The following is a 26,245-nucleotide window of genomic DNA, read 5'->3' as shown; positions in this document are numbered from 1 at the left end:
CACTTTCATTATCTATGAACAAGGGCATGACAGTCTTTTAAAGGCTCAACTGAAATGAAGAGGAATAGCCTGTCCAGGGTTAAACACTAATTTATGTAAAACCCCGGTTTTGACAAGAATCCTTTCAAAGTCAAGCAGCAGGTACACTTGGCAGCAGGACAGGTGGAAAGCTTTGTGTCAGAGCCGGGACGGAAGTTGCCAATTTACGAAGCCTGTTACAAACCGTAGGATTTCAAAAGTGTGAAGGAAAACGTTTTTCATAAAGAAAATGATGAAAATTTCTGTTATGTTGCAGGCAGTTCTATTAGCTTGAAGGAACATGGTTTTTTTAATTTTGTGAGACAAACTAGTTTACTTTAAAAAGATTTGTGGATTTTTATATTAGGGCTATATTTTAAGAGCCTTAAATAGAAATTCATTATAAAAGTAACATTCATATAGATAAAATTAACAGGAAATATAAAAGAAAAAGAAATTAACTAATTCAAAGGAAAAGATGGTGCAAAGCAGCAGCCTGGGTCTTCTCCTTAGAGGGCAGCTTGGGACAGATACCCAGATCTTGACTTAAGTGCCAATCAGTAGCTTCTGCTGCAATCCAGGGTCAAAAATATCACTTTGAGGAGGTGAACAAACAGGGAGGCTGATCTTTCCAAAGCCTTGAAGGAGAACTAAAGAAATGGAACCAAGAGTAATTAAGAACCTATGTGGCAACTATTTCAGTCCTTCAATGACTGAACAAAATGTTTATACTAAGCAGCTACTATGTTCCTTACAACAACCCTGTGGGGCTGCATATTTTTATTGATATTTTTCAGAGGACAAAACACAACTGAAGTCACAAAAGATTAAGCGCCTTGCCCAGCTCATGTTGGGTTCTGAAGTCCATGCTTTTCCACACATCCCAGTGTGGATGCAGAGGCCTGAAGGAATGAGATTGATCATGCTAAACTCTTACAAGGTTCATATAACTTGATCAAAATCAAGTGCTTTCCATATCACTTTCATTTTAATACATCATGAAATCAATAAAATTAAGTAGATACAGCATCATTTAGGTGCTGTACTCCTTACTATAAAACACAAATTAACCACTGCTATCTATTCTGAATGGCTCAACTGGAAGAACAAACTACCAGGAAGTGGCTGCACTATCAGTAAGCAGCTGCTATACCTTAAATGAATTACTGTAAGTAATGAAATTGGAATAATGTCTGGTACAAAATTAAATATTCAATAAAGTCAGCTATTATGACTACCTCACAAATATAAAGTTCTGTTCTTTACAATGCCACATACAACATAAACAGTTTTCCTTTTATTGGTTTGAGTCAAGCAATTTGACTATATTATCCCAGTGAGTTTTAGAGGCTGAGAACCTAACAAATGCTAAATGAGCCTTTAGGTGGCACTTTACACTTATAAAGTGATTTTTATAATTATGGGTGTTAATGACCAACATAATACAAAAGAGAGGCTGAGAAGCTAGTCAAACAGCAACACACTCATTTTTCTTCCAATGAAGAAAGGAACCCAAAGGCAATCTTCTTCACTGGGACAAATCCTACTGGCTTACCAAATAGAGGAATTGCCTTTATAAAATTCATCCAAGCACTGTTCCCCATTTTAGTATCTGCAGAAGTGGATCAACTCCCCTGAGAACATGACTACTGGGAAGGAAAGTCTAATAAAGCAGTAAAATGTATCAATACAAACACCGAATTCTTCACATTAACAATTGCATGTTTCAAGACATTTATCCTCAGAGGCTTTAATACAAATAATTCTATTGTACACTTCAATGCCAAGGTCCTAAATTTACCAAAGAATTTATAACTATAATACATTTTAAATAGGATGATCACCAATTTTGTAATTTGATAAACCTGATAGTATTATGTTTCTCTGTTTAATGAGTGTATCACATTCAGTGGCATAAACTTTGAGACAGACTATTTTTCTAAGCTCTCTCCGGTTTTAGTGAAAGACTCTTAAGTTGTTTAAGCTCTTTTTAGAAATTTTATCAGTACTTTGGTATGATAAAGCAATTACAAAGGGGCCAAGTGTCTGTGGCGGGCCATTCCCCTCCATGCCAGAACAAGAATATTCCATGGTAGTTTATAAATTAAGTCAATGATTGTAAAGAATGTATGTTCTTAATAGGATTACCTGGTTTTTTATCTGGATTTTGTTTTTTATTTCCATAGCTAGTGGTGGACAATTCTTTGTAACTGTCATGAAAAAATTATAGTGAGTATTAAACAAATTTTTTCCTCATTTAAAACTGTGCCTGTGTTAGAAAATCACTCTCCATGAATGGATCAGTAACAGATGGATCAACAGATAGGTTAAGAGTGTCATGAGATTACAGCAGTTTTAAAATTTTACCTTATTTTCTTCTCTAAGTGAACAATTTAGTGACCGGCATAACTGTTTAAGCACTGATCTCTCTGGCATGCTCATGCTCACGTGCATACACACAACGTGTCTTAGAATGCTCAAGTACCTAATTAACAATTTTGCCTATTTAAAATATCACTACCTGCGTGAAGATGAGTTCAGTAAGGCCTGAAACTTTGTTAGCATTCCTAGGATTATATTAATAGTAACAGTTTAGGCAAGGGTCGAAAACTCTCTTCACAGGGCATTTTCCAAAACTGAATTTTGCTGAGGTCGTAGGACAATAATATAGTCATTATAACTAAGCAGATTTTCAAACATCAGGTTTCTAGCAAGAACCTCTCCTGAAAATTGGCTGGTGGTTAACTGTTAGCTTCTGCTTTATAAACATGTAAAGTTCTTCTAATTTGTATGTCCACTTAACAAATCTCTCTTGCAGCTATTAAAAGACTAGAAACTGAGACTGAACTGTCACAGATTGCTCTGTACATGATTTTTACTTAGGGCTGAAAACTTTTGCTGTGAAAATAAATACATTTTTTGGTCAGCTCCCTCTCCCACTCTCCTGATGGTTTCTAAATCTTTACATTTCTCTTCAAAACTCCTCTCTTATTCCTCACCTCATTACTGTCAAGACATGACCTGCTTTTACTTCAGAGAAGAGTTCAATAGAATGATTGCTTCCTTCCCTGAAACCCAACAATTTATCAGCATGCAAACTTCTATTTACTTCTTTCACCTCCTATCCCTAACAGTTCCTCAACATACACAAAGTCACATGTGATTGTACCCTACTTTCTCATCATGACCTGCATTTTTAAAACTCTTCACTCTTATTTTTAAAACTTCTCTTCTCTGCTACATTGTGCCTTTGATGTAAACATGCTTGGGTTTTTACCCTCAGCTCCTTTATTCTCATCTTGTATCCTCTATCTTTACAACCAAGATGTTAAAAGTACCCCACACTTTATTTCCCACCCACACTCAAGAAACCCCAAGTTGCCTTCCACATCCACCATTCCACTGACAGTGCATTCTACAGTCAGCAGTCACCAACTGACTGCCTAACCCAGCAGGCACTTTGCCATCCTCACTTTCCTTGCTCTCTCCAGCATTTTACACAGCAGATTCAGGATTCCTCTCCTGCTGCCCACCCCTCACCTTCCCTGGCTATACCTACCCAACGCCCTCCCCACCCCTCAAGTGTGAAACTCCCCAGAAGTCTGACCCCAGTCCTTGTCTTTCTCTTTTTACACACTTTCTCTAGGCAATCTCACCTATACTCTTTAGTTTTCCCTAGACTCTAATGACTCCAAAGTCCTCATGTCCTGCCTTAATTATTGCAATAACTGGCTTCCAGGCTCTCTGCTTTTACTGAAACCCATTTTCTATACTACAGGCAATAACCTCTTAAAGCAAAGGTCACATGACATTCCTCTGCCCAGAATCCTGATTTGGCCCTGCCCTGAGGGATAAAATTCAAACTCCTTACCATAACACACCCGACTCCTTGTCCTTTGATCCCACTTACCTCTGCAGCCTCATCTACTGACGCTTACCACTGCCACCCTATCCTGTTGCCAAATACCTCGTCCTCTCACGGCTTCCTGGACTTCTCCTGCTTTGTTCTCTCACTGTCCTCCCTTTTCCCCCAGCTAAGTGCCAAATGCCTTTCAGGACTTCCAAGACTCACATTATCTTCATTCATTCCGACACAACAAATATTTATTGAGAGCCCTGTATAACTCAGGTACTGTTCTGTATTCTAAAGAGTCAGCTGAGATGAAATCCCTGTTCTCACACTGATTTCACTTAGGGGTCCGAGGCAGGGCAGGATATGCAGAACAGAAAACAGGGCAAAGGGGACAGAGAACTTGTGTGTGACAGTGCAGTGCTGTTTCATAGCAGGATAGTCAGAAGGCCTTGCTCCCTCTGTGAGTGGGCTGTTGACTGAGTGAGGAGCTTTCTATCTGCACTCTCTTCAGGGTAAGAGGGTGTTGGTTTACTTGCTTAGCTCCTCTGCTGGTCTGTGACTTCCTGAGGGAAGAAACTGCTCATCTATGCATTCCCAAGGTTCAACACTCTATCACTTTAAGGAAATGTGTTGTGCCAGGCACTGTTCTGGGCAAAGGGATAAAGCCACATAAGTGCTCAAAAAATGTTTTTTGAAATAGATTAATACATATTTGGAATTATAAGTTAGTAGGAAAACTTCAAAATAAAAAACGTCACTTTAAACTCAATACTTTAATTTCATATCAAATATGAAAGTTGGGACAAAGAGTCAAACAATCAATACAAAAAAATGTATTAGAATTACACAATGTATTCCTGAAATTATGAATGGTAGGTAAATACAGATTAAACAAATTTTGCTCTGCATTTGAAAGTACTTGGGACGGAATTCTGAAGGTGAGTAAACATTTTGGGGACAGTAAAGAGAATTTTGTAAAGAATTGGGAAGTAGGTTGTGTGGATAGAGGTGGTCACAGACTTCATATAGGTAAGTGTACTGGTTTAGCTGCAGGAGTATTTTGTTTACTAATTATAGGCAGGAACAAGTTTAAGGTTCATGGTATTTTATCATGAAAGACCACAATCATGCTGCTGTTAACCTCACTGAAGGCAAAAGAGCAACATTAGAAATTAAGGAGTCATGTTTTTCTTTATCTTACTTTTTTTTTTAAACTCCTGTATTTTCAGATCCTTTTTGTAAATTTTAGGGATTTAAGAATAAAATTCCATAACCATGATCAACTTTCTTCTGTCTAATTTTATTTTGCCTGCTTTGATTTTTTCAAAAAAAAAGAGGGATACAAAATTACAGAAAGTTTGTAAAATTGAAAAAAATGTATGTATATACATACAGAATGTACCAAATTGTACACTAAAACGACTACCCCTACCTACTATTCTCATTCAAATCTATAAATTGCCTTTTATTCACTCATTGTAAATATTTCCCATGATTTTACAGCCTTCATAATGATCTTTTATCATAGCTGTACAAATGTCATCCAGCAAATGGATGATAATTTATTTTACCATTCTCTCATTAGGCATTTAGGTAGCATCTAGATTTTTACTATTACCATAATGCTGTAATGATCATCTCTCAGCAATTAGCTTATTTCCTTTGTTCTTTCCCTGTGACAGGTATCAACTATGGGATTATGCCTTAAAGGATATGAAGGCTTTTAAGGCTTGGAAAAAATCAGAAGGATCATACCAATTTACACTGTCAGCAGTGATGTAGAGTACTGTATCACTGCATCCTTACCTGCATGAGTATTATCATTTAGATTTTTCCCATTAATACATATGTTGAAAAATGTGCTTGTTTCAATTTGCATCTGATTATCAGTCCAGTTCAATATTTCTAAATTTTAATTATGAAAGATGACTACTTCAGCAAGAAACCATGTTGAGCAAAAGTCAATGGTTCAAGGCCATAAAAATAAACAAAAATCTTTAAGAAAGTTAATATAATCGTGACATGAGTGTTACTGTGCTCCATGGTAATTAGGCATTAATGGCAAGCAGTTCACATAGCTATAATTATTATTTATACATGGCCAGATCAAGCATTCTTACATTATGGGGGAAGTTTGGGCCAAGAAGAGCTATAAGCTCTTCTTATGCCCCTATAAAGACCCCTTTATGTGAAAGCAGATGTGATCCAGCAGAAGGTGAGTCTCTTTCTTCCTTGGCACCATGCAGCCTCTGAAAACTGAGCACCCAGTGAAGATAACAAGCGTTATACATGTAGCTGGGCTGAGGGTGGGCTAGGACTTACTTTTACTGAGAAGCAAAGATGAAGCCAAGTAAGATACAACTCAAAGAGCTGACCTAAGAAATGGCCACTAAATCTCTTGTCTCTTCTCTCTATGATTATTCCTTGAGTACCTAGGTTTTCAGTGAGGTTTCTGAAGAACTTTTAACTCAGAATTATTTCCATCTCCTTTCCCACAGAGAAGAAGAAAGGACTAGAAACACAATCATTCCCATTTTCCCCATCAACCTCACTAACTAATGGAGGGGTGATCTGGGTAACAGGATTTCAGGGACCTCCCTACCAAGGCTCTTTCTCCCCAACACTTTCTTAATTTCCTTGCTAATGGGATTTTTTAATGTTTCTAAGCACATAATTCTGAGAAAGCGCAAGAAGAAAGGTGAGAGTGTGAAAAGGTAGGAAGGGTAACAGTAATCCACCCTATAGTGAAGATTAGCTTAATCACTGTTTCTGCATTCTTAGAACACTTAACTCAAGCATTCAGAGGGTAGGAATAAGAGTTCTAAACTGGAGAGGATGTGGGGAGAAACAAAAGGAATTATTTTGGGTTGCTTTAAAAAAGCATAGCTGAGGATACTAGACTACACATGGATAGGGGAGAAGGAGGCCAAGCTTATGATAATAAATATTCATGTTTCTATGGACCTTGCGAATTTAGAAAGCACATTTTCATTGATCATATTACTTAATTCTCACAACAACCCTGTACTGAAACTGAGACCCAGAGATATTAAGTAACTTACCCAAAGTCACATAGGTAGTTTCTGGCAGAGCCAGGTCTCGACCCAGGTCTTCTGATTCCTCCTGTGCATTTCCAGCTCCCCTGGAGCTGAAGCAGGGGCAAAAAGGGATGTGGAAGTAATTGCCAAGACCAGCCTTGCCCTTTCCCCTTCTTTCAGAGGTCAAGCAGAGCAGACATTTAACTGTCTGAGTGATCACTTCGCATCAAATTCTTTCATGGGAAAGCACACAGAATCTGAAAATGTTTCTCAGCCTTGGGCTCAGGAATGGCAATGAGTGGTAAATAATGTCAGGATTATTTTTGGCTGTACTCTGCCACTGATATGAAATTTACCTACCGGAAGCTCAAAGCAAGGTAACTCTCATTTCAGAAAGTAAAACTTGTTTTTATAATTGAAATTAGTTTAAAAGATTTTGTTCAGCAGTTTCAGTCAAACCTTTTAAATTATGCCATTATAAAAATTATTTTGAAAAATGCCTAAGAACCAAAATATCAAATTTACATTTAACCTATTCTGTGGCCATTTTTTTCTATCTTAATCATCTTCTCTCAGTGATTATTCTCATTAAAGCAGTTATGATTATTAGAATGGACAGAATATTCATTCTTTTCATAGCTAACTTTAAGTACTTCAAGAAATTAATAGGAAAATGTATGTATCATATTCTTGAGATGTAACTCTTATATTCATTTCTAAATTATACCTAAGTGTTTTTAATGCAGACTTTTGTAATTAATTCTCTATAACAAGATATAGAGTTCCTGAGTCTAGTTTCTTGAATAGTTCCTTAATTTTTCTTAGGGAATTATGTATTTTAATTTCTCATCTTGACTATTTACATTTCTATTAAAATCTAAACATATTTAATGAGAAACATTTCTTTTCTTTGCTTATTTCCTAACAATATGAGGATACAATTTTAATAGACTGGCCATATGACCGACTTTGCATCATTTCTATATTCTTTGGTAATCAGCTCCAATACATCTCAGTCTCTAACCTTTCCATTTATGACAACTACTCCCAGCAGGACCAGGTGCTAAGTAAGCATTAATACTAATCAGGGCATACAAAAGATCAACCAGGGATATCAATTTATTTGTGCCCAAAGCTTTTAGAAGATCTTCTAACTTTAAAAGATGCTCATTTAACCAGATAAAAGATGCTCATTTGAGCACCAGTCATGTCTAATGGATGGAATGTATCCAACCTAATAGTTAAGAGCCACTTGAAATCTTTAAGATGAATAAAACAACAAACACTCAGATGTAAAACAAAATAAAATAAACAAGGAAGAAGACAAGGAGGAGGAACCTGGATAAGGAAGGAAAGGAAAGGAGAGAAAGGAAACAAAAAGGAAGAAGGGGAAAAAAAGGTTTACCTTGAATAAATAAAAAATTTTAAGTAAGTATTAATATTCTCAAGCTTTTGATATATACACCTCCCTTTTCCTTTAACGCTCCAACTGTGTATTTTAAAAATCTAGTTAAGTTTAACATTCTTCTGGGTCCTGATGGTCAAATTCAGGAATTCCTAATACGATTTATATTATCTGATCACTATATGAGAAAAAAATACATTAGTGTACTTTTCTCCACATTATTTTAAGCCTTATTTGCTATGTCTTTTCAAGATAAAATGCTCATTATATTCTTTTAAACCATTCAGTGAATAGTACCCAAAATGGTTAACAACATAAAAAAAAACCACCCCAAGTCCATAAATGTTAAACTTTGAACTGTGCAGAAATAGAATTAACTTCTAGTGTCTTGCCCTTGTATAATAAGCTCTTGGTTAAGCATAACTAAGAGGGTTAACCATAATTTCCTAATCTCATGATACGGTAAAAATTGAGCATACTTCAGGAAAGATAAAAACCCTAATAAAAGGTTGTTAAAGTTAATACTAGTTTTGAAAAGCCAATGTTAGGCTTCCCCATTTACTTGCTTTACACTATCCAATTCATTTAACACGCATAACAAAATAGTAATCAGGAACCATGTGAACAATGGTTTCAAGACTGGAACCACCCCAATCTGATGGAGGCCTTCTCAATATTTATTAAGTTACTTCTGGAAGGAAGGAAATGTATCTTCTACTTCTTTTATATCCTTCTATTCCCTTGGGCATATAGACCAATCTATTTTCCAAAGGAAGTTTTTTACAAAAAGTACTCAAAGAGTATTTGCTGAATAACTATCATATTAAACTGTTGTGCTCAGGCTTTTGATGTCTGATGAAAGAGTCTTCAGTAATAAAGGTGGCAACCAGGACTAGATCCACCATTCAACAAATAATTAATGACCTTCTTTCACTGTTTCAGCTACCAAGCCAGTTCCTGTGCTCACTTAAAATCTAATCCCCTCGAGTCTTTATAGTATGTATCTAGTGCTTATTTATAGAGCTCCTTTGCACTTTCACTAGCTATTACCCACCCATAAATTCTGCCCTTGTTTATAATTATAAGTGCCTTTAAGGACATGTTTTTTAAAGTAAGAATTTTTTCCCTCCAGATCTCTCAAGTGAGCTGTGGAATTAGATCCAAGATTATCAATTCTTCTGAATGAACAACTATTACAAGGATAAAAAGAACAGGAGACCAAGAACAGTTAAGTATGAGTTTGTTTCCTAGGAGGATTTTAACAGCTTTTAACTGATTAAAACAATCCTGTTCAAAGGCTTCTGAACACACTAGCCTATAAATAAAAGAGTAAAACAAATGCTGAAACAAAAAATAATTTCTGATCTTTGAGAAGTCCTCCTTTTTATTGAAGAATGCTCACATTTGACACTTTCTTTTGATTTAGTAGTAGTCAATACGAGTTCAACAAAAATTGGATTTTGCCTCAAATTAGATTATTGGAGAATACAAATACAAAACCCAAACAAATAATGAAAATTCCTTACTGCTGGAACATATAAATATCAAGAATATCAGGTGGGTTAGTAGGTGAGAAATACAGAAAAGGACAGCAATATTATAACAGCTGCAATGAGAGTTTTCATAATGACAATTTCTAAAAGTTAATTTAAAACATAAAAGTGTCAAGAATTGGAGTTAAAATAAAATTAAAAGACTAGTGAGTTGTATGTTAAGTACATGTAAAATAAGATCTTTATTTTATTTTTATGTAATGAAACACTCTTACTAATGATGTAAGTACTTAGAAGAGACATAAAACTTCAGGAATATATTTTGTCTTCTATTTACCGAAAGGTAAAGAATCTTGGAACATATCTGAGTAGAAACCGCCTTTTATATATTTAAGTCTTTATTTGTAATATAAAAAATATAGTATGTTATTAATAAGAAGCTTGGGACATCTAAAATCATATATTCAGAAGGCAAATCTTTACCCTATTTTAAATATGGGAAATTTGAAAACTGGAAAGAAAATAGCTAAGATGTTTTCCAAAGTACTTCTTGAGACTTTCTATAGCAAGTTCTACACAGGGAAAAAAAAGGAAGAGGAGTTCCATGAGCAAATAAGTTTGTGAAATAATACATACTAATAATCCTTCTCTTGGAGAATTAAAATACATATTAACCTGTTATGGGCTCAAGAAAGTCCTGTAATCAAAAAGCGTACTGCATTTTTTTAACCAACATTTTACAAATTTACGTAACCAAGAAGCAGAACTAATGTTCTCAGACCACACTTCAGAAAGCACTGAGCTAGAAGGACTAAGAAAATGTTCAAAAACATAAGGACTCTTGTATTCTTATGATGATCTAAGTTGCTTAACTAGAGCCTCTTCATTATGTTTACTCTTAAGAAACTATATGGACTTGGGTTTTTTTTAAAGGCAATAAAATGTACTCACTGTTGCAGTACTTCCTTTCCCTTCTGAATGGAGCTCTCAGTCAAAGACAGGCTGCTAAGGGAGTGATTTCAAGCTCAGGTGTAAAATTCTTGCCAGTTGTTCCCAAGTTTTAATGGAACCTGAACTCCTATAACACCAGAGGATTTCTCACAAGGGGACAGATCAGTTCCACCATTTTCCTAGAGATGTAACAGTGAAGCCTATTGCACTTGATGCTAGAATAAACAGCATAGGTCCAAAAAAGTTCAGGAAATTAGGATCAGGAGGCTAGGTTGACCACATACATCAAGAGATACCACACAATAATGGTAAAATGAGAATGAAGTTAAAAAAAAAAGTCAAAAGAGCACAATGATGTTTAGGAAAAAGAATGAAAAGACAGAGACATGACTAATAAACAAGATGACAAAAGTAAGGCAGAAAAATAGTATTAAATAAAGACACACAGATGACCACATTAGACTTACAACGAGAATGGACAGCTGATGATGCACTATGGTGCGCAATCAAGTATGTATCCCAAGTCCCCTTTTCGCCCAGCGCCATCAAGGTTCACCATCACTGACTTCACAGGAGCAAAGTGCGTTGCAGAATGCCATCTTAAAGGGAATAAAGTCTATGGTACGACGAGCAATACTATTTTTCTGCCTTTTTATGTGCAAATGGAAGAGGCTCAGATATTCACTAGAAACTAAAGCAGAATTGGGTGCATATTTTTAATTCAAGAGGGATGCTTCCCCAGATTTATGAAAATCTTTGAAATATCCCAAAATGAATGCCTAGTCAAAGGACATAACCAATATAAGATTAACATCTTTGGGAACAAAGAAATAAAACAAAACAAAAATATTCCTCAGATTCATTTATTTTACTACTTTATTTCCCGTGCAAGGAGTGTATTAGCAAGTCTTTTGCAACAGAATGGTCAAATTCGGTGCAGTTTGAAATTATAGTTTTAGAAGTCCCAATAAGTAAAGTAAATGAAAAAACAAGATGCACACTTACAGAAAACAAACATTGGGTCTTCTGAATAAAAAATGTCAAGAGAAAAAATAAGTTCGCCTGACAATCACAGCCCCCTTCAGTTGTACATCTCACTCCTTAAGACTACTTTAAATGAAAAATCAAAATTATGTAATAATTAGCATGAACATAAAGAATCATGAATTTCCTTAATTAGCCAATACCCTAATTCAGGATTCTAAACTTTAGGTTGCTATCAATAAAGGGGAGATTCAGGAAGTAAAAGATTAATATAATATCTACTAGTATGATTCATATACACACAAAAAGAATGCTGTGGACATCTTAAACGGTTATGCTAACTTGGTAGTTAATATTAATATTTAAATGATTTAAGGCTTAAATTGCTTTATGAACTGTAACTAAACTTAGGAACAAATTTGAGTAGTATCATTAAAATAACTTTGAAAAGAAAGATAGCAAATCTTAGCTAAGCCTTACCATGTCACGTCATTATGAGAGTTATTTCACACTTAGAAAAAAGGAACATAAAATAATTTGTACTTTCATTGGTCAATATAAAAAAAACTTAGATCACCTGAACTTTTTAACCATCTTTTAGATGTAATTCCTTTGAGTAGGTTACAATATATCAAGTTATCAGATAGTGCAATTCAAATAATTCTTTTGCACATGTTCTTAAAATAGCATACTATTCTCTTAGTACTAATTTAAACAGCGAAATAAAATGTCTCTATTGATGTAGCAGGGGCAAAATTACATCTCAAAATGCTCATAATAATCTATTAGGTTTAGCAACCACAAACAGAATTTGGGCTCCAGGGGTAGCTATCAACAGTCTTAAGCTGACATATTTATGCATATGGCATGCACTTATGAATGAATCATATCTCCCTGTATGTCAGCAGCTTTCCTATGTATCTCCAGTAAAGTCCTTTTGCATAACCCACAACCTCGTGTGGGAATTGTGAACAGGGTGGGTGATAGACGAAGAAATAAATAGAGCACTTTAAATACAACCAAACTTCATTAAAACAAAGCTTAAAGATACTGCATGTAATCCCCCAAATTTCATCACCTATGATTTGAAAATATATTCTTAAATGGGGCTACACTAGCTATACATTTTCTTTCTGATTTACTTTCTGTTCACACCACAAAGAAAAATGAGCACTGCCTATATGGTAATCTTTGAAAGGAAATTAGTTTCCCAAAATATGTATGATGGAAGAAAACATATTTCAGTATTTCAGTGACCTTAACTACTTTATGTTCCTAGTGCAGAAATTTAATTATGGTAAATGACACCCACTAATTCAAGAATTTATGAATCAAAGAGTGAAAAATCTTCTGGAACTATGATCATATAGGTGCTTGTGCTTTTCACTGGTTACTAATTGGCAGAATCTCACTTTACATAGTGCTAATTTTCCTTTGAAGTAAATGGTTTCTATAACAGTTGTCCTCTCTTAATATCTATTATGATTTTTGATATTAAATACAAACTAGATATAGGCTAGATTTATCACTATGTTGTTAAAATTACTAACATGACCTTGTTCTAATACATTTAGGGTTCATTTTAACTCATAAATTTATATATCATAACTCTCAATCACCTTTCTCATTAAATAGGTTAGAGGGTTTTTTTTGGTTATATGTCTCTTTTTAGTATTTTTACAAATGGTAGAATAATTTATGGCTTTTTTATGAACATTATTTGAATTTGAAGAGGTAACATTCAAATGTGCTTCCCAGGATGTCATTATAAAATAAATGTTGTGCCATGTTATTTCAAAAGTAAAACTTGATACTGTTTTTTTAATAAAGTATGCCAAAACTGAAAAAAATACATAATTATTTAAAAAATAGAACCCAAACCCTCCTAAAAACAAATTTTGCTTTTTAAATAGATAAAATAAATATCTAAGAACTTTTACATAGGTAAAATTGATTAAGTCATACTGTCTTCTTCTACATTAATTTTATCTTCAGAATTACCCACTAAGGTGGAATAAAATCTATACTTTATTAAAATTAAAACTTCAGTTAACAAGAGTTTCTCCACTTGTATTGTGCTTCAAAGCTTCAAGAACTAATAAAAACCCTCATGAGATATTTAGGTCTCACATAACTGGAACCAAAACTTTCTTCTAATTTATTCAGTGAGAAGGGATTTCTGTGTGTTTTGTACTCTTACCCCCACCTAGAATAGAACCTGGCACATAAAAGATGTACAATGAATCTTGGTGAAATAAAGTGAATACTCTGCAGAAAAATATTTAAGAATGGATGACCATCTAAAACAGTAACAATCTATCTGTCATTTTTCAGAATTACTGCCCAAAGTGATGTGTGTGTTAAGTCTTAGAACTAAATATTATCTACACAATTACTCTTTTTTCTAGTTGAACAATAGCTAAACAATGATCATTTCCTGATATTGGGAAGCGAATACAATGAACTTATGAAAAGAAAGTTTAGAAACCAGCATGTTCTAAAACATTTCTTGGAATATGAAAGTCTCAGTGGAATCCAGGTCATAAATATCCTTGGAAAATCAAGACTTGGCAGTTCTTTTCAGATTTAGAAAAGCAATTCAGAAGCAACAACATCCTAAAACAAAAGATTTGTCTAAGCAGTGCCAGGGAATTTTATGGTAATTCCAAGTTGCCTGTAGCATCTTTTTATTGGTTTCCTGGTATTAGTTTTAGAGTTAAAAGGAACCAATTTGGAAAGGACCTGCAGAGAACACAAATAAGCAGGTTTTCTTTGCCCCTAACGTGCTTTCACACAGAGGTCAGCAATATAAAATAATATTACAGCTTTCTCCCTATATAATTTTACAAATAAAATGAGGTTCCATTATGTTTCATTTACTTCAGTAAAATAATTAAAATTCTACAATGTTCAAAGTACATTAAAAAAAAATTAGAAAATTTAACCAGTTAAGAATGAGCTGTGAATCTTACATTATATATGATAGAGAGTTTACTATAAAAAAGACACTAAAATTAAGACAGTATTTTATGTTAGCTAAAAGAACCAGGTGAAATCTAGCTAGAACAAAAAAAATCAAGGAAGACTTACCAAAAAGTTTAGTAAATCATTTTGGAGAAAACAAAACATTTAACCATAATCAGAACATGTATTTTCACCATCTAAAATATAATCACTGAGTATGTTCTGGAAGTTAAAAGGTGTTCCCAGATAGAAAGGGAAAATAGGTATTTGGTCTATAGACATATATAGACCAAACTTCATTTAGGAAAATATTAACTATTAGATTTAAACTATGAACTTGATTTTTACTTTAATTTTCCATACAAGAAACTATTAGTCATTGAGTCTCTTAATATTTCATGCTTTTTATTTAATGAGTTTTCCTTATACCTCTAAGAATACAGACAACTGATTTCTATAAAGGCTTTTGGTTTATATGCAGGTTGTTGGTCATTTTTCCTGCAAACAATTAAAAATTTTTCAATGAATAGTCATTGCTACATTTAGGAAAGCAAGGTTTTCCAAAATCTTGTGTCAATAACAAACAGAAACCTTCATGAAAGATATAGTATCATTTCACAAATAAAATTAAGTTAATGTACATACATAGTGAAAGTTAAAAAATTAAAAATTATATAACCCATAGTGAGAGTGAATAAGCATGTTACAGCTCTAACAGTGCTGCTGCACCTCTGCAGCCCTTTAGTTTTTAGTATGACTTATCAATTGGAGCTACTTTCTATTGGTATAATGAATGTTTTGCTTTTGATTAATGTGACACTTAAATTCCCCAGTTACAGAAAACAAACAAATGCTTACAGACCCCAACATTAATACTCTCAGAGGCTAAGAACTCTACACTAACTCTACATTAAATGTGCTGAAAGCCACATAATGGTTTTTCTTTAGGAGCTTTTTATGTATACACGCACATATGTATTTTTATAAAATGAGATGGGTGAAGGTATGTTAAGCTGGTGGCTTCTAGATATCAAGAGGAAGCTGCTTCTGTAACTTTTTTCTGTAAGTCAATTTTTCATTCAGATAAAAAAGGATGACCTTATCCTCAAGAAGGATGTTTATGTTCCAAAAATATTTGTTACAGTATTTTTTATGCCAAATCATAAAACACCAATAATCATTTAATTATTTATAAGTAGAAGAAAAACCAGAATCTCCAAAAGATTTAGTGATTCTATCCTGCCTCTTTATGCAAAATATTTCAAGCATCTTTTAAAAGAATTTTGGGTTGACTGCAGGAAAAGTAAATAGGTTAAAAAAAAAACAGCATAAAAAAGCATAGATGAATATATACAATTGGGTAGAAAGAATACAGAAGTATTGCTGTGGTTCAGATTCACTATATGGGCAGTGACATCTGATAAATGTATTATCCAGCTAAATTTACACTGACCTAAAATCAGAGATAAAGCAATGAGGACTATTACGGGAGAAAAAGGAAAAAATCACTGACTGTAGAAAGAAAATGATCACTTCAGTACCAAACACCACTGAACAGAAGAGCTACAGTGAGGAATGACCAATGTGCTCATCAGTTATGGCCACCCCGAAACAGGAGGAGGAAGTAGAGAAGAAGGGAAGTAAAAAAAACCTAAGATTTTCTTTAGAGAAAAAAAGAATAAAATTAATCTTTCACTAATCTTTCAAAAAAAAAAAAAACTAAACATAAAATTCTGTTTTGACTCTCAGTAATGGTTAAAAACATTTGGGAACACATGATGAATAGTAAACCAAGACTCAACTGTTAGAAATACAGACTCAATAAATTAGTTTTACCATCAAAACTAGACATGAGTATTAATGAAGAAAAGACAATGGAAAGCCATATGATATCAGAAGGGTAAAAATTTGGTGGTTACATCAAGTTTGTCTAAGAAAAGACAGATTAGACATTGATGGTATTTTAGTCTTTTAGGAAAAGGGCAACTAAACTCTACAGAGTGAAGAGTGAGGGAAAGGATCTTAATTAAACGTCAACCATTAGTAATACTATACTATAAAGTATGAAATGATAAATCATCTAGAAAATGACATTTTTCTAGAACAAAAAGGTATAATCCAATTTTTAAAAATGGGCAGAGGAGCTGAATAGAATAAAAAGGTAAAGAATAAAGATCCAGGTCCAAAACATGATTACTGCTACTATGTTATTTTTTGTTCATTTTATTTCTTTTTCTTGGGGCTTTTGTGGGGTGGGCAGGGGCCATGATACTGAGATCAAGACAGAAAAATATAAGACCAAATTGAAACTAAACTAAAAGCAGCTCATGAGAAAACAATCATGCTTCATTGATGGAAACTACTATCTGGATGATACAATTTTCTAGTATATTTTGATATTTTAGGGAAATCCCAACAAATTAGGCTTCTATTAAGTTTATTAAAAGCTACCCACAAGAAAGGAATTAAAATTTATACAATGAATACTAATACGCTTTGTCCTCCTGTTTTTGCCCAAATGTAGTCGACAATCTATCTATATAAAGTCACGTAAGTCCTGTACAAAATGGACTCCACAAGGCCAATGTTCTACATTACATCATTAAAATTACCACACAGCTTGACATATCATTTGGCAACAAAATTAATCAAATAATTATTAAACAAATATTTATAATCTGAACATACACACATATAAATATGTGTAGTAAATGCAGTGTGAATTCATATATAATTTAAAGTGTTTTTCTTAAATTTTACATATAACTAGAATAATAAAGAATATACATGTATCCAACAGAGATTTAAATTGGACAACTGTTGGACATAATTTAGTCAAATTTAAAGTAACAAAACTTAGAAAGAACAAAATATGCATAAAAACTCATTTTATACATACAAATTTTTGGCTAACATATAAATAGGGCAACTATTTCCAAAGCATAACAAAGCATTATATAAGAAAAGTAATTCCAATGCATTCATTTTTATTGTAGTTCAGTATAATTATTAAATTAAAACCTTACTTCAAGTGCAGCCAGTTTTAAGTATACCCAAAATATTTTTCTACTGGCAAACTTTGTATTACTATGACTAATCTTTTAGAACTATGTATTTTCTTCAAAATAGTTTACGCCTTTGTAGAGAGTTTGGTTCACATACCCATGCCTCTGCTTGAATGGGCCTGATGTTGCTTAGGAGCACCTCTTCATAGTTTCCATAATCAATGAATTTAACGACTGCGGTCATACCTGAAGAGTGGAGAGCTTCAACTTCTGCCCGGTAAAACTGAGGAGACAAACAGGAGTTTTTAACATGACACTCAACCCTGTCTGCCTAGGGTAATATATGATGAGTATAAATACTCAAAGTGTTACCATGTATAATTTTTTTGAAAGCTCATTTCTTTTTAAAAATTAATTTTTATTGGGATGTAACTGACATAAAACATTGTATTAGTTTTAGCTGTACAACATAGTGATTTGATAGTTGTGTATGTTAGGGTAGGATCACCATAAGTTTAGCTAACATCCATCACTACAGTTAAAATTTTTTTTTCTTCTGATGACAATTATGATCTACTCTTTCAGCAACTTTCCAATATAAAATATTTTAGAGAATATAACTTATAGAAGAATAGTATTTTTAAGAAAGAAAACTTACCTTTGGATAATCATAAACTGGGCTAAAAAAAGAGATTAGTTCTCTCATACATAGGAGTTCTAACCTGAGCAGTAGTAAGATTTCAGGATAGAACTAAGAGGGTCAGAGAGATGTAAAAGGAACTAGTACTACGTTTTGTTGTTAGCCATCAAAGCCATTTGACTAACATTACGAAAACCATTCCTAGATACTAAGCAGAATATTTAACTATAGAGCAATTTATTTAAAAAACAAATATATGACAAAAATAAATCTCAAAGAAAACAGCTCATTGGGGCAGTCATCACAGGCAGCGGGGGAGGGAGTGGTGGGGAAGAAGGTCGGGTAACGTATTAAGCAAGCATATTACTTAAATCCAGGGTTTATAGGATCTGAGACTTTGTAAGATAAAACTTTTATCAGCTTACCCACTGTAACTTGGCTCTGAGAACTAATTAACATAGCATATTAACAAACTCACAAGGAACTTTTTAACATAACAAGTACAGTTTAAAAATTTACATGTTAAGGTAACAGAGAATAGGTTAACTGATTGGAGTACTCCTCCACTATAGGTTGACCCATTCAGGACCAAAATTATAGGTCTAAATGTTACTTTTTAAACATGAAGTGGAAATGAAAAACTATTTACTCTTAAGAAAGATTTTCTTCAAACTAGGGTAGTTGGATGCTCTATTATAATACCATCTACTCTAAAAGTATCTCTTAATAGGCTCACGAGAATCAGAAAATGCTAAAGGCAACAAAAATTCTTACTTTCCACATCCTTCTAAAATAGGAGTGAACTAGGATATACCAGGGAAGAATCTGTTTTTACTGATTAATGAGTAAACTTCATACTACAAAGGTCATTAAGTTAATCTATGGTGTTGCCTTCCTGGGTCTGGATGCTAGCAAGTTTAGAGACAGCATGCTGGAATTTTCCTTATTTTAGAGTCCTTGATATACATTCACATCTATCCCTTCCTCTTTTATTTCTGAGCCTCATATTTTCTGCGTTCTGCGAATCGTTGTATTTCTGAACCTGTACTTCCACTGTAAGCTTCTCAGATAATTATGCCAGTTCAGGTAAGGTCAACAAACAATGAATCATAATATATTGTACAGAAAACAAATGAGTTGACATTCTTTCAGAAATTTACAGTTTAATAGAGATACCCCATGTAAAGAATGACTTCTCTATAATGTGGAAAGTACTGTGATAAAGGTGTGGTGATAGCACTTAATAAGGCTGAGGAGTTTGGGAAGAGCTTCCCGGGGCCGATAACAATGGCTATAATCTTCAAGGATGAAGAAGAGAGTTTAGTGAAGTAAAGGACCCAGGAGGGTGTTCCAGGGAAAGTAACACACACAAAAAAGTTACATCAAACACAAGGAGATGAGTGCAGCAAACTACAGTTTAAAAATCAATTATGCATGATGTGACAAAAAGGGTCAGCCAATAGGAAATTAGACAGGACAAGAAGGTAAAGGCCAGCCGACTGAGGCTCTATATGCATGCCAGGGGCTATAGTTATTCTACAGGTGAAAGATTTTAACTAGGAAGAATGATATGGTCTAGGTCCAGGATCAGAGTGGTGGCAGTTTCAATGACAAGTTTAAGAGGAGTAAGTTTCAAGGCATGGAGGCTAATTTGGAGATTGCTAGAGTGTTCCAGCTGAGAGGACACAAATTACTGAACTAGTTATAGCAATCTACAGGGAGAACTATCCCAAATTCCCAAATCCTTCTATGGAAGTAAAGCTTGAGAGAAGGCAAGATATTGTGAGAAATTTTTTAAATTACAGATTATACTAACTAATTAATCAACTCCAAAGCATCACTACAATGCAAGTAAGGTTCTGGTCTCTCAATGACAGAGCCAGTCCTTTCTCAAATATTAACTCTGTAGGTTAAGGAAAGCTGCATATCCCTGACAAGATGTTAACCTATCTCTTAAATTACATAGTTTCAGATGATAATTCCATCTCTTTCTGGAGGTGAATACTGTTTGTCTTACTTGCTTAATGGTATAATTTATGTAAAGCCCAGAGCTCTTATTGCAAGTGGAAAGTATACATCCAATTAAAATCAAAGTAGTTACTTAGGAGATCATCCATCTATACTAGGAATACTCTAAAGGCTCAAAACATTTGGGCACTTGTTAGGTACTGTCTTTCAGAAGCTATATGACATTAGCTGGCCCTTGAACAACATGGGCTTGAACTGCATGGATCTACTTGCATGTGGACTTTTTAAAATAAATATATTTGGAACATTTTTGGAGATTTGTGACAATTTGAAAAAACATTTTATTTTTTCTAGCTTACTTTATTGTAATAGCATATATAACATATAAAATATGTGTTAATCGATTGTCTCTGCTATCTGTAAGGCTTGATGTCAACAGTAGGTTACTAGTAGTTAAGTTTCTGGAGAGTCAAAAGTAATACACAGATTTTCCACTGCATGGGTTGACACCCCTAGTCCCTGCATTACTCAAGGGTCAAATGTATTTTGAATATATTCAGCAGAGGTAATAGATGAATTCAGTATTATTGATTTTTTGAGACAATTACAATTAAAAGTAGAACTTTATTAACAATTTCATCAGGTATTTGAAGGTATTTGGTGATAGCACAGTCAGAACTATCTGATATATCCCAAGCACCTGACACTTAGCAACTACTCAATTATGGTTTGTTGAACACTCAGTATGTGTTAAAGAACTTGTCTGCTAAGTCTAATATCAGAAAACCTGGTATTATCTCTGTTGTTTTGTTTCTGGTCATTCATAAACTTTCTCTATTTTTAACCATGCCTCATAATTTTTTATAGGATGCCAGATGTTGCAGATGAGGTTCTAGAAAATGTTAATTTTCCCCCCAAAATTATTACAATTTATTTTGGCAGGCAGATAGTGGTGAACAGGCAGATAACCTTGATCCTGTAGAGGGCTGGTTTCAGGCTTTGTAATGGCTTGATTGTACTAGTTTCGCACTTACTACGAGGGCATGATCCTTGTGGGATTTCAATGGAAAACCTATGTTGTTTACCAAGCCTTTCAAGCATTATAGTACTTGAATGAAATCCCATCTCTTATTCCCTCTGCTCATCAAGGTCACCAATAACTTCACATTGTCCAGTACATAATTTTTCCACCTCATTCTAATTAACCTTTCACAGAAGCATCTGAAACAAGTGGCCACTCCCTCTCAGGTGGGCACTACTAGCTCTAGACCAACACTGATTTCCAACTACTCATCTTGTCTTTTCTCTCATAAGGGAGAAATCGCTAAACATGATTCCTCAACTACCCAAATCTAATAGTCTGGATAGTGAAGAACAGCTGTGCTTGCTTTCCATGGCCCCTAAAAGTTGAGGGGTAGTCATATGAAATAGTTCCAACCAACAAGGTTGGTATTTCTAGGAAGGCTTTTGCTTATCTGGAAAAAAAGAAAAGGCCCAGCTAGTACTGTCTACTCCCCTCCTTCTAGCCTTGAATAAAAACTTGACAGTAGAGATGCTGCTTTTTACAGATGTTATCCCACATTCATACAAAAACCTTAAAAACTATGCCATTTAATTAGCACCCTGTACCCATCCTTGCTGCTATCATCAGGCAATACCTTAACACCCTCATCATCCACTGAACACAGGGGGCCTTCTTCTTGGTCCCAAGCCCGATAGCGTTCTTTTAGAAGCTCCAACCACATTCCCTACCCCGAATTTCAGTTCCTTGAAATCTTCAGTTAACTCCACCTTCACCCTCCTCCTAGCCACACACACACACTCCCTCGGGCACATCCTTACCTTACTAACTGAAACTACTCTACCTATGAAATATTTATTTTTTTCTTTGACTTGATCCTCACATCCACCCCAGGCTCTCACACTATGACTCCTTCAGTCTGTTTTTATTATTTTGCTGATATCTCTGTAACTACCTCCCTCAGAAGTTACTAATTAACAGAGTCAACAAATATTTATGAAATCCCTACACTGTAGGAGGGGCAAGGCTGCAGAAGAAAACTAGACAGACATCGTCCACCCACCACGGAACTTAAAATTATGGTAGGGGAAAGAGCTATAAATCCAGGAACTAAACCAAAAATACTTACAAAATGTGATAAGTTTTAGGAAGTGAACAAGGCCCTGACTGAGAATGACAGTCATATAGGAGGGGGGAGGGGGCAGGTCAAAGAAGGCCTCTTCTATGAAGGGATGTTTGCATCAAGCTCTCGAGGATGCACGGTGGGCATGCTGAGTGCAGGGGAACACACGCTCGAAGGCCCTCCTCTCCCGGGGCCCCTTTGTCCTGTCCCTTGCCTGTTGTCCTCATGTTGGCCTTCTCCCTCTCAGCCAGGCTCTTTCATCTGAGTCACTGTATTCCTTCTTGACCTCACCTTCTGTCCTTCCCTTCCCTTTTCTCCATGATTTTCCTCTTTCCCTTTCAGCCAGCACATAACGTAGAACTAAAAACTGTTTCAATTATTGGCTTAATAATTACTATCTATTAGTAGCTAAATAATTATCTTTCTGCTCTTAATTTTTTTAAAAAGTGGGCTGATTGTGTATATTTTGATTTAAAAGAAATCTGTAGAATTTAACTCTGTGCCACTCAACTGATTTTCATCCTGTGAATGAGAGTAATTTCACTAGAAAGAAATGCAAACATTAATAATTCAGTGATAATAATATCAGATGATGATAAGTGAAATAACTTATCAACTTCACTTAATCACTCTTACAATACTTTTCTGATATGCAAGCTAAAAATCTCACCTAACCTAACCAAACTGTATGGGACTGATTCTCCCTTAGCATCCATAGAACATATTAAATATATTATTTTTCCTCTTTGATAAATTATATATCTATAAATCTGTTTAAACACTTTAAACAGGGACAATTGTAGAACAAAATTCACAGTCCTAAAGCAGTGGCTCTCTATAGTCTCACGAGAATGTTGCCTTTAGTACTATTAGTATATATAACTTTATAGCATGCATACCTTGTTGTCTTCCCAATAAAGTGCAAAGCATTCATCTCCAGGTTTCCAGAGCTTTGAGTACTCCATAGGAATAGACGAGTCTAGTACTTTCTCTGGTTTAATTGGCCCAGATCTTCTTTTGGGCCCACTATTGTAAAATATTTTATCATCATAGGGTGCAGCTGTGATGGGTCCTGCTGGCTTAATAGGTCCTACTCGTCTTCCCTTCGGCAGCATTTCTGTCTCCCCATTTGGAACACCAATGAAACTATTAGTTCGGACAGGATTCTGGTAATCAGTATTTATATGGAAATGTTTCTCCATTTTTACACCACTGAAAGCTTCATTATTTATTGTTCGTGGTTTCCTGTCATAAAAATGATCAGGATTTGCTGTTTGGTTTTCTCTTTTTCCACGTTTTTGGTTATTATAATCTATAGATTCTTGATGAAGTGGATTTTCTTTTGCCTCTCCATAGGATGGACCTTTTCCTGATCTGCTTTGCATAGAGTTATCCCTTTTTTTAAAAGCGCCGTCATTGTGCTGAGAACTTAGAGGGTATGAAATATCTTTAGTTCTATCGTATCTAGAATAGGGTCTGTCACACTTGATTCTCTCTTCAGCCCATACTTCAGATCCTGAAGAAGTACTTGGTCTTTCAGAGCCTCTGTTTCTAGGTAATCCACTGCCTTCTAAAATTGACTTTGAATTTTGAGTGTCTCTTTGAAAACGAGGAGGTTTTTCATTTCTTGGCTGTCTGGTATCATTTCGAGGAAGATACCTTGGTTGATTATTATCTTTCACTCCATTCTGCTCAGTATTTGACAATCTGTGTTGTCCCTGATGAAGCTGCTGCAGCTGTGGCTTAGGTTCTGAAAAGTAAATCACATGCATATGAAAATGAATACTCTGCATTAATACTCAATTACTTTAAAATGTTTAGCAGCCATTACGTTAATACAAAATTATCAGACTACTATTTTAATATCTTCCACTAACTTCCCACTTCATTATCCTAACCTGCTCTGCTTCCTTAGAGTCCTGCATTTCTAGTGGACAGTCTTTCTGATTAGCCACATTAGTGAAGTAAAGCATTGACAGGAACCATGAAAAAATGGTGGATAATTCAAAAGCAATTTGTCTTTGTCCCTGAATGCTTGCATTCTTCTAATATAGCTACCTATAATGTTGTTCTGGTAATTCATTTCCAAGACATTAATGATTGGGAGTTGCAAACGGCCAACTCAGAAGCTGCCATGAAACTGCACACATACAACCTTTCCTCAACTCCTTGCTGAATCCCATTCCAATTAAAAAATGTATAGTTATTGTCAGTCAAGGTCTAGCCTTTGCAAATATGTTATTTCTCAAATCTATCTGGATCTGGAGTTGCTAAGTGTTTAGATTACAGATCTCCTACTATAGAAGAGAATTATTAACTCTCCTGATCTTTCAAAGTAATTAAGAGCAACTACTACTTGTAAATACAGAGTAAAAGTATCAAAGTCTGGTTAATAAGCACAATAGTGTGGATAATGTCCAACTAGAAATCAAAAGCAGTAACATGGTAAATATATACTCATAGACAATTTAATGACTGCATTCACATAGTGATTTTTATTTCAATTTGTATCATGTCTTTACATTTTCTTTCTCCATTGTTTCACACAGCATGTCTATAACATTATTACCAAACATATTGTCTGGTCTTTGGTTACATGTCTTGTTTCTCTACTCATGTTCCAGGGTCACAATATTTCATAACAGGGGAACTGCTGACATTTTGGGTCAGACTGTTTCCTGCACTGCAAGAAAATTAACCTTTTTGACCTCTAGGCACTAGAGCACCCACATCCAGCATTCCTCATCACTGTGAGGACCACAACTTTCTCCATAGATTTCCAAACACCCACTGATGGAAAAAAGGTACCAGATAAAATGCCTGAAACAATAGGGATAAAGATCTTTAAGAGTTCCTGAATGATAAAAACAAGTCACAGACTAAAGACAAAGATTTAAAATGGCAAGAAACTTCTCAACATAACCATTGGAAGCTAGAAGCCATTCTGACTGACTTTAAATGTCTTTGAAATTAAGTGAGAATTGTTTTCTAAGTGCAGTTCTCTATTCAGCCAAATCATGCATTAATTGTAACAAAGAGTATATATTTTTCAGATATGAAAGATTTCAAAAACTAGCCAAAACAATTTATGGAAACATTTTCTAAAAATCACTTTTTCCCAAATCTGCTTTATCAATATACGACAGATACCTTATTTTAAACAACTGCAGTTGACATTAAATTTTTCTTTAGAAATAAGAAAAATGGTCACCTTCAGGGAGGGTGCTTTGGCCTTTAGTGTCTTTAGGTCAAAAAGGTTAATTTTCTTGCAGTGCAGGGAACAGCCTGACCCAAAATGTCAGCAGTTCCCGTTATGAAATACTATGACCCTGGAATATGAGTAGAGAAACAAGACATGTACACTAAGGACCAGTCAATATGTTTGTATATTTTGCAATGATCACAAAAACTTTTGGCTATAAAAGTTTGTCTATCAGCTCAAAATTTCTATACTTTGTTTCTTTATAAAAAATTATTTCTGGTATAAATTTATTCTTTGTGAATTCTGTCTCATTTCTTATAGGTACATATAAACACAAGGGTTTATTAAATGATTATACTTCCCAAATATTATACAAATAAAATGTAACCTTTAAAAATATGTGATAGGCAGGAAGAGGAATCACCTATCACCCCAAGCCTATAGTATAACTTTTTCACGCTATATTAAATATGTTCTTTCTTCCACTCTTTTCAAAATAACCATTTTAATGTCCATAGAATATTTATCTGCCGGATATTCTTTAGCTTGTCTCCTAACCCCACCACCTCACTAACACTAT

General features: G+C 34.5%; 1 protein-coding gene across 4 annotated transcripts in view; it reads right to left on the bottom strand.

The window, feature by feature from the left end:
• Positions 1 to 26,245, bottom strand: part of TDRD3 (tudor domain containing 3) — a 212,781-nt gene that overhangs the window by 14,981 nt on the left and 171,555 nt on the right. For 3 of the 4 annotated variants that reach the window (XM_036893643.2, XM_036893641.2, XM_057494583.1), the window contains exons 11-13: positions 23,363 to 24,213; positions 17,869 to 17,994; positions 6,934 to 7,019 (exon numbers count right to left, since the gene is read on the bottom strand). In XM_036893643.2, the coding sequence (XP_036749538.2) occupies positions 6,934 to 7,019; positions 17,869 to 17,994; positions 23,363 to 24,213 (1,063 nt within the window). The remainder of the gene's footprint in view (positions 1 to 6,933; positions 7,020 to 17,868; positions 17,995 to 23,362; positions 24,214 to 26,245) is intronic. The other variant, XM_036893642.2, reaches the window with a different exon arrangement.

This window comes from Manis pentadactyla, chromosome 17 (genome assembly GCF_030020395.1).
Source record: "Manis pentadactyla isolate mManPen7 chromosome 17, mManPen7.hap1, whole genome shotgun sequence".
Lineage (NCBI taxonomy): Eukaryota > Metazoa > Chordata > Mammalia > Pholidota > Manidae > Manis > Manis pentadactyla.
Note: the sequence above shows the minus strand (reverse complement) of the source record. Positions and strands in the feature narration are given on the sequence as shown.